Source organism: Chrysoperla carnea, chromosome 2 (assembly GCF_905475395.1).
Source record: "Chrysoperla carnea chromosome 2, inChrCarn1.1, whole genome shotgun sequence".
In the NCBI taxonomy this organism is placed as follows: domain Eukaryota; kingdom Metazoa; phylum Arthropoda; class Insecta; order Neuroptera; family Chrysopidae; genus Chrysoperla; species Chrysoperla carnea.
The window spans coordinates 66,958,121-66,967,945 of NC_058338.1; the positions used below are offsets into that span (position 1 = coordinate 66,958,121).

At 29.5% G+C, this 9,825-nt stretch overlaps 1 protein-coding gene across 2 annotated transcripts; it reads right to left on the reverse strand.

The window, feature by feature from the left end:
- Positions 1 to 1,239: 1,239 nt before the first annotated feature.
- On the reverse strand, positions 1,240 to 8,927 carry LOC123292480 (protein tramtrack, beta isoform-like). 2 transcript variants are annotated; one of them, XM_044873181.1, is made up of 6 exons: positions 8,909 to 8,927; positions 8,367 to 8,558; positions 6,642 to 6,851; positions 5,247 to 5,616; positions 3,713 to 3,982; positions 1,240 to 2,084 (listed from the first exon to the last, which is right to left on the reverse strand). In XM_044873181.1, exons 2-6 carry the CDS (start codon positions 8,547 to 8,549, stop codon positions 1,651 to 1,653), a joined length of 1,467 nt encoding a protein of 488 aa, XP_044729116.1. In that variant the 5' UTR covers positions 8,550 to 8,558; positions 8,909 to 8,927; the 3' UTR covers positions 1,240 to 1,650. The 2 variants fall into 2 exon arrangements, with proteins under 2 accessions (XP_044729116.1, XP_044729115.1); XM_044873180.1 differs by lacking the exon at positions 8,909 to 8,927 and adding an exon at positions 8,680 to 8,780.
- Between the last annotated feature and the right edge of the window lie 898 nt (positions 8,928 to 9,825).

Here is a 9,825-nt window from a genome sequence, read left to right on the forward strand (position 1 = left end):
CCGTTTAGTAAAAAGGCTAAAATGTTAACTGAACGGCTAATTAAGCTAATTGGCTTTGACATATACACCATATATAGATGATTCTAAGAAGTTGTGTTACCTGTATGTTTTTAGGCCGCATCTCCGGATTTTTATATTGAACGGAAAATATACGGTATTTGAATCGCATTAATACGGTATTTACGATTTTGTAAAGGGTGTTTTATTATAATAATAAATAATTAAAAAATTTAATTTTGGTCGATTAGTACTAGACAAATTTGGAAAAAAATAACAAAAATGGTTACGTATTTAAATAGTAGTTACGTAGCGAATGAGAATTCGCTCATCATCGATTTTTCCACCTGTAAATTTAATGGAAAAACTGATTCCAAGTTTATAATCAAATGAAGTGGTTAATGTAAAAATGGATTGATTTTTCTAATCGATTAAAAAAACTTAAGACCTTCTTTTCTTCATTAAACAACAGAAAACACGTACGTAATTTTGATTTTACGTAATAAGAAAAATGAGAAAAATTTCATAAATTAATCAACGTTTCTTTCTCGAAGAAAATTCGCAATATTAAACTAAAAATCGATATGTTAATGAGCAAAATAAATTTTTTATGAAATAGACTAAATTGAAATAATCTCGCGAATTTTAAAACAATAACAAAAAAACTATTTGAAGATTAAGTCGGTTAAAAGAATTATTTAATTTTGTACATAATTCTACAATGTACAGGATGTCACAAAAAAGGCAAACTAGCTATACATTTTTATATGCTTCGTAATTTTTTCGAAATTTTATTGGAGCGTCTTTCGCTTTTTTTTTATGAATTTAAAGATCTTTTAAAATCTGTGATCCCTATTTCATATTAACACGTTTGTCGGATGACGGACGCATGTATATTGTAAGCCATTTTTGACATTTATTTGACGTTTTCTGCAATACAGATAATATGAATGTGAAAATACCTTATATTTCACATGCTTCCGTCATGCGAAAAGCCAGAAACAGCATACAACTTTATTGTACTTATAAATTTTGTTAATTATAACTTAAAAATTAAAAAAAAACTTACTCTATAAATTATTTTTTTCAGATCAGAATCCAAAAATTTTATATCCAGTACACTTTTTTTGTGATAGCCTGTATAATATAATTACATAACAACAAATATATAATAAATAAAATAAAATGATAAAATTTGTCCTTAAATATTCTAAAAAATATATAATTATTGCATAATAACGCCTTTGGTAGTCTGTTTTTTTTTTAAACATTTTTAGTGACATTAATAAATAAACGTATACATTTCACAATTAAAATTATCCAGCAAATCGATAACACAATCAAAGCTTCTTACATTGAAAAAATCCAAATAATCAATTTATCTGTGCGAAATTTTGCTTTTGGGGGTGCTGATTCCGGATTTGAAGTTTGCAAAAAAACCATAATTCTAGCCCTTTTTTCAGTTTTTGACCAAAGACCATTGTATACAAAGTTAACAAAGGTCATATTTTTGCAAAGTCAAATAGTTTTCAAATTCTAATTGAACACCCAAAAAAAAAAATAAAGAACCATAGAGAAACCGTTTACTTGAATTTTTTCAACGTGCACCTATCCAATTACCGGACAAAAATTAAAAACAAAAAATAAAAATTATTACGTTTTTGGTGTAACACTAATACAATCTTTCGGTTGTATTCGTTCAATAATATCATTTAAATGTGAATGATTGTGTCCACAATATGATATTATTTTGGGCGCAGCCACACCATCAAAACCACCTAGACTATCTTTACCATCTGAATCTTTTTTGCCTTTACCTTTACCGGAACTTGTGCTTGCTGTAGATGATGCTCCGCTACCAGGTGATGTTGCTTCCATACTCAATGCACCAGGTAATGTTGTAGTTGATGGTGGAGGTGATGTAGTTGTTACGCATCCTTGACAATTTAATTTTCTTCGTTTGACACATACCCATATTGCTTTGTTATTTTTTCGTTCATCTAATGTGTACATATGTCCAGCATACACTAAAACAGGTAATCCTCGGCCACTTGTCATAAAACGTAATGGTTGCGTCCCTGAGATACCTGTTTAAATGTAATAACACAAATGAAAATCTCATCATTGTGATACATCTAATGAGGTCTACTTTGAAGGTGATAAAATAAATATTGATATAACTGGACGGCAATTATGTCTTATTTAATAATTCTCGGTATGTTTTTATCAGGGGTAGAAGAGGTAGAGATCTGAGGATTAAATATTTCTTAACTTTAAATCTCCTAGCGAGTATTCCGGCTATCTATGAATATACTTTCTATGACGATGACATTGCTCTAGCAAGGATTGAATCAGAGTAGAATTCTAACGTATTTGAATCGGTCACATGAAGTCAAGATCGGAATCGATCCTAGCCTTGAACAATTGAATTCTCGAACGATTTAATAGAAAGGTATCACTACTGTATTGTTTCTTGAGTTGAACCTCAGAACGAGTATTCAATGTATGTAGTTTAACTCGGGAGATAAAAAAGAAAAGTTAAAAGAAGATTCGATTCGTTTTTAACTTATCTAATTTTTCATTAGATTTTCTACAAATCCTTACTGATATTATAAATGAAAAAATAACTCCGTATCTATGTATGTATGTATGTTACGCAATTGCGCCCAAATTACTGAACCGATTTAATTGAATTTTGGTACAGAGATAGTCGGAGTCTAGAGCCGGAAAAAAGAAAGGAAAGGAAAAAGGACATAGGAAAAAACGGGCTGTAAAGGGTTGAAGTATGGGTTGAAAGAGGTGTGCTTCAAAAACTTAAAAATTTCTGCATCGATTTAGCTCAAATTTTGACACGATATACAACCACCTTCGAGGACTGTTTTTATTTATTTTTAAGCTTCGGGGGGTGGAAAGGTGAAGCGTGAAAGTGGAGATGAGCAATCGAATATTTTCAAATAAACCCAAGTCAAATATCAAATAAAAGGACATGATGTGTACATTAAAAAAACTGCAAGTTACATAAAAGTTAGTTCAGCCGTTTAAAAGATATGAACTCTTTAATTAGGGGTTTATCAAATTTCATAAAATTTACTAAATAATTTTCATCTATTTCTATGCAATCATAATGTCCTCCAGCGAAGCGTGATAGGAAACAGTTATCCTTACAAGAAGTGAAGGTTATAACACAATAATATTTCACAGCTAGTTAGTATATATATAATTTTTTACTAAAAGATTTTCAGTAATGCTGTGGAAAAAAAACCTTGTATGGTAAAAATTATGATATTATTTACCAGATTTTTATAGAAAAAATACTATAAAATAGAATTATTTTTACTATAAATTTTCCAGAGAAAAATACTAAATAATTTGTTTCGTGTAATAATGAATCTTCTTCATTTAAAGATTAAATCTTTGTGAGGAGTAATGCTATGAAATAAACTGATCTTCAACTCTCTAAGGAACCGCTTGCCTACTGATTTACTCAGGTATAATTCTGTTGGTAGTCTATACTGGACGAGGGACGAGACATTATAGAATCCAAACATTTTTACTCTCCTATCTTAAGTTTCTACAAATATCAATGCCTATTTTGATCATGAGATATTCAAGAGTTAAATAAACTCGAATATTCAATCCCTACAACTGCGTTTTTGTACAGAGAAATTTTAAGTGAATCTAAATAAAAGTGACAATAAAATTAATTGAAACATACCTGGTGCAGGCATTTCACCCATATGCAACTGTTTTAATTTAATAGGCGCCCAGCCAGTATTCGCTGACGATGAACTGCTACTTTGTTCTATATGTAAATCACCTGCACCAATACTAACTTTTGTTTCTAGTAATGCTGTAGCATCCATACTATCATCCATCATGGTACCATCACTAAATTGTGATGTTTCATTATTATATTCATCCATTTCATCTAATGGTTCTTGTTTTGGTTTAATCGATTGTATAAATGGTGATTCAGTTGGTAAACCTTTTTAAAATAATCTGTGTGTTATTAACATATTTCAAAATATTTATTTACAAACAATAAATATAATACAATAAACATAAACAATAAATATGTGAACATGTAATTGTTAAAAGCTTTTTAATAAATTGAAATATACAGGATGTATCATTTTAATCTATTATAGCCAATAGCTCGTTTTGTAAGTAGCCAATCAAAAAATAACTTAAATAACAAAAGTTGCAGAGTTTGATGGAGGGACATCATGCTCTGTCATCAGATTGGACCTTGTTATTATTTTAATAATCAAGTTAGATCCTTAAAGGTAAGAGATAAAATAACACTTTAAATTAGAAAGTTGATCCGCATAAAAAAACTAACAATTTTTCGAACATCGCGGTGAGAAGGAAATGCGACTTAAAAATATATCATTATTGTATATAATCGAAAGAAAACACGCTAGCTAGCTACAGAAAGTTGCTTTTGAAAATTTTTCCTAACACTAGCATATTTTCTTTCGAATATATTTTAAAATCGAATTTCCCCCCGAAAGCTTACCATTTTCGAAAAAATGTTAGTTTTTTTATAAAGATTAACTTTCTAATTTAAAGTGTTATTCTATCTCTTACATTTAAGGATCTAAATTGACTATGAAAGTAACCCTTAATATTAGATCTAATCTGATGGCAGAACAAGATGTCCCTCATCAAACTCTGAAACTTTTGTTTAAATTATTTTTTGATTGGTTGACTAGAAAACGAGCTATTAGCCATAAAAGATTAAAATGATCCACCCTGTATTGGTTTAGCAAAAAAAGTTTCAAGCATATGTTGTTTGTTTTGAAATCTTAACAAAGTTCATATTTTTGTCTAAATTTTTGAACTTTTGAATTTAGACGAAAATATCCCGAAATGCAGATTATTTGATTACACTGTGCGACACGATTTTGATATCGAGGATACTATTAGCTATTTTCTATGAAATTTAACCCGTTGGACACAAAAATTACTAACAAATTCACGTCACGTTACTGAGTGTTAATGTGAGAACTATTTCAAATACGTCACGTATGCCCCGAAGATAGTCACAAATTTAGCTGATATACAGTGCATTCGCGGTAACCCGACAGACGTTTTGCAAGGTGAAAATATCATGTATTTATAATAAATCTGCATTATAATTACCGTTATAGTTATGTCGGATTACAAGGGGAACTGGATCAGACAAGGTCCGGATTTCCCTCGAGTCGACTGTATGTATGCTGATAAAATATAAAAATCAAACTTACTAGGGTGATCTTCTTTATCGGAGGACGTAAGACTTGAAGAACAACTACGTTTGGCAGGCATTTCAATAGGACTCTCATCATTATTAACATGAATATTGCTAACAATGCTCGTTTGTATTAATCGACTAGTGCTTGGATTGTTGTTCAATGTAAAGACAGCTGGTTGTAACAATGAAGGTACAGTATCTACAGGTGCTATATGTTTTAATTTATTTAAATTCGTTAGTGGATTTGTTGTTGAGGCTGTTGGTAATAATTGTGATCGTTGTCTTTTCTTTGGTGTATTATATTGATTATCTCTACTTAAATTTTGTACAGTATCCATGTTATTGTTGTATAAATGTGACACGCCATTTAATGGAGATTCTTTCTGTAAAAATTTTTATATTATCAATTAGAAAATTTTATTGCTATAGTAGCAAATAAGCGTTATTGTTCAATTTTTTCCATTACTTGAAAGGTAAAAACTTACACCAAATTTTGGTGTAAGTTTTTAGATTTTCTGGAGTAATTACGATCTAAGTCACAAAATCCAATTAATTTGACTATTTAATAAATATTTTCTAAAAAATTACATAATTTCTTTTTGGAAATTCGTACTTCGGGTGAGATTTCCAATTATCAAAATTACTCGATTTTTGTATATTTGTATTTGGGTCGAAATTAGCCTATGTAGTGAGTTTTAATTCAATTTTTGTAAGTATCACTTTGAAAAAGATCACAAGCAACTTTTTGTTTTAGAAAAATTTGGTTCATATCGCCCGAAATCCGATTCGAAACCCTTTGTTTTGGAAAGTTATAAGGCACTATCTCGTGAACTATTCATACAGTCATCAAATTAACAAGACATACATCTATGGTTTTTAAATAATCTTTACGAAATTATTTTCCCAAAACAGACAAAAATTTTAAGTCTTTGTCATGTCTTTAAGCGTAGATAAAATGCTTTTAAGACGTTTGGTACCGACATATAAGACCCCAAAAATCAACTACCGGTAAAATCGAAAATATCATAAACAGTTTATGATATGAATAAAAATCATTATCTACGCTAATTTCAACCCAAAAACATATAATAATTTCCGGATTATCATATTCCCTGACTATTCTCGATTTGCCCGGTATGTGGTAACTCGATGATACTCGATATTTTTTTTATATTTTGTATGCAAAAAACTAATAATAAAATCGCCCTATTGTCCAAATACATATCACAAAGGATTCAATGGCTTTGTTAAGCGTTCCGTAATGTTTTATTTGAGTATTTAAGAAAGACTTTATGTTGATAAAACACGAAACATTTCTCCAATTAGAAAACGTTTTAAAGGGAGCACGAATATGCTTTTTATTTCATTAAAGTCTATTGAAATCAAATTTATTTAAAAATATATTTACCGGTGACACTATATTTGTTGTAGAGTGATTATTTGTAGTATTATGCCCTGTTAATCCTTTAATTTGTAACGCTTCACCAGTTTTAATAAATGAATTCAATTCGTCTTGTCGTACACTAACTTCACCACGATACATAAATGTTAACAGTTGATCTAACGCTGAGGCACTAACATCTTTTAGAAATACAATTGGATGTTTACAAGGATTTTCCTGTAAATAATAAATGGTCAATGTTAAATTCTAGTAAAATTTATTTTCTAAAATATTGCTTATGATAAATATTTTCCTTCTACTAAACGAAATATTCCAAATTTTTAATTTCTCTCCCTCTAAGCCCCCTTTATTCAAAACAGGTATGTACACTCTGTGTCACCAAAAATGCATTACATAGAGATATATGTAAATCCGATTATCGGAACGCACATATAATAATTCGGTCGGACTATTTCAATTTCGTCATTATAACAAAGATAGATAACACAGGTCTGCAAAAAAAAATTTTTTGTCAGCTGCATGAGATATTTTTACTAAATTATATGTTCTAGAATGCGCTGATTTCAGAAGTGATGGCCATTTTTTTCTATCACGTAAGGTTTTTTTGCAAATTCAAACACAAAAAATTGGTAAAAGCACTCATTTATTAAAAATTATACAGTAGCCTGCAAGCATAGTGACATCCCATCTTCCTTGGTACCGTCTCTCGATATCGCGGACATCCTGGTGAAACCGCTCCCTCTGTTCTTCACTGTAAGCTCCCAGGTTTTCAGGAAAATATTCTATGTGGGAGTGTAAAAAAGTGGACCTTCAGACTTATCTTGCAGCCTTGAGCTTCGTATGCTGCTAGTTGAACAATAGTTTTGTAGTCAGGATCCTTAGTATTTCCCAAAAACTTTCGCACTACATCCTTGAACGATACCCAAGCTTCTTTTTCCTTCTCAATCATACTTTCCACAAAGAGAGTGTCAGTTAAAAGCCTTCTTATGTCGAGACCAGTGAAAACTCCCTCTTTCAACTTTGCTTGCAATAACAGCTTCGGGAATTTTGTACATAGATATTTAAAACAGTCTCCATCCTTTTGCAGTGATTTTACAAATTATTTCATCAACCCCAATTTGATATGGAGAGGTGGCAACAAAACTTTTTCTGGCGGCACCAAAGTAGTATTTATAACATTTTTCTCCCCAGGTTTTAAAGTTTCTCGGGGTGGCCAATCACTTTTAGTCCACTTTTTCTGGCTCTACTATCCCATAAGCATAAGAAGCATGGGCATTTAGTATAGCCTGCTTGCTGACCCAAAAGCATCGTGAGTATTTTGAAGTCCCCACAAACCATCCATCGATGGTCCTGATATTCGATTCTTTCCAGGGTAATGGCCAAATTGTTATAGTTAGTTTTCTTTCATATACACAGAATAACCCATTGGAAGCGAAGCTAATTTATTTTTATTGTGCAATAATACTACTTTAAGACTAGTTTTATATAATATTACTATAAAATACTATATAATACTACTTTAAGACTAGTTTATGTTGTCACTAATATCTATAAAAACCTATGTGATAGAATGTTTCGAATAGTTTTCCTGTTTTTGGGAGGTCAAAATCTATAAGAAAATGTAAAAAATCCTATGCAGTTTTTTAGTCGCAGACCTGTGTAATTGGCATTTGCTTCGCAAGAAGCACACTCTTATAATATAATTTTACAACTCTAAAAAAATTTGCATACTCTAAATAATTCGTTGAAATATGGACTACACACTGATAACACCATTTTATGAGCTTTTAAAATTCTTCCTTCAGCAGCTAATGTAACATCGACAAGATGTTCTCCTTGAAATAATGAATGAAAGCCCGTACTTAAATTTGTGTGAAAATTGTTCCAACATAATGAAAATAGTTCGCTTCCCATTTTATTGACCTGAAATTGAATTAATAAACAATTAGATTCTAGATCTAATTTTTCATACTCATGATAATAAAAAAAATTATAGTTTTCTAAGAAATTTTCCAAAGGGAAAGTTTTAAGTGATAATACGTACGTGGGAAACCCCAACAAATATATTTTTATAGAAAGTTTTTAATTATGACTTCGAAATTCGCGTTAAAATTGACTATGTTTTAAATTATTAAATAATATAACACCTCAATTATTTTAACATATAACATAATTCAATATTGTTTATTTTTTGTATAATATTTATGTAAGACTATGTCATTGTGCTATAAAATAAATGTTAAGAAAGAAAATGATTATGCAATTATAATTACAATATTACGTAACAGCAATATCGACATTTATTAGATATTACGAAATAAATAAATGCAACATTTTTAACTATATACTTAAAAAACTGATATGATTCAATAATATATTTTAAAATACGAGTTAAAACAAAATTTATAATAAAAAATTGTATCGATATTTTAAAAAAAAATCGACATGTGCCCCGTTGTATTTTGAACATAGAAGTATGTTAAAACATTTTTTAAAAAATATTGGTTAAAAATAGATAAAAAATATTGTCAATTTAATAATAGGTACACACAACACATACAAGAATGCTAAAATAAATATTTACCTTTTTTTAATTTTAAATAGGAACACCATAAAGCACTTTAATGTACGTACAAAAATTACGTACAAGTTTATTATTTATTTTTTAAAATAACATAAATTTATTTAAATTCAATAAATATTTTGTTATAATTTTTTGAAAATAATTACAGATATGAAAACAGTGAACATTTGTCCACCATGTTCTTTTGTGATGTTATGATGTTATTAACTTTGTATTAGTTTATTTATCTATATGATAATGATAAAAAAAGATGTAGGTATGTGTTTTTTAAAAGGTATAACAAAGATAAAAAATGGATTGATGTGGTATCGTGTACATATTGTAATTTGGAACTGTTCAACAACGGTAGAAGAAAAAAATCACATGTGTGTTTCTAGTATTATTATACCTATATATTATTAATTGCCGTAGTTAAAAAATAAATTATTCCGTAGCTGCATTTTTTTTAAAAAAGGATCCGCCCACCCTATTTAATTAATTTTAGTCAGTAACTAAATTGTCGATTTATCTAAAGCATATATCCTATTATTCAGGTTTCAACATCAGAGATATTTCAGACAAGTATTCCGAATTAGCCGGCATATCAAAGACATATTAGCGGTTTTC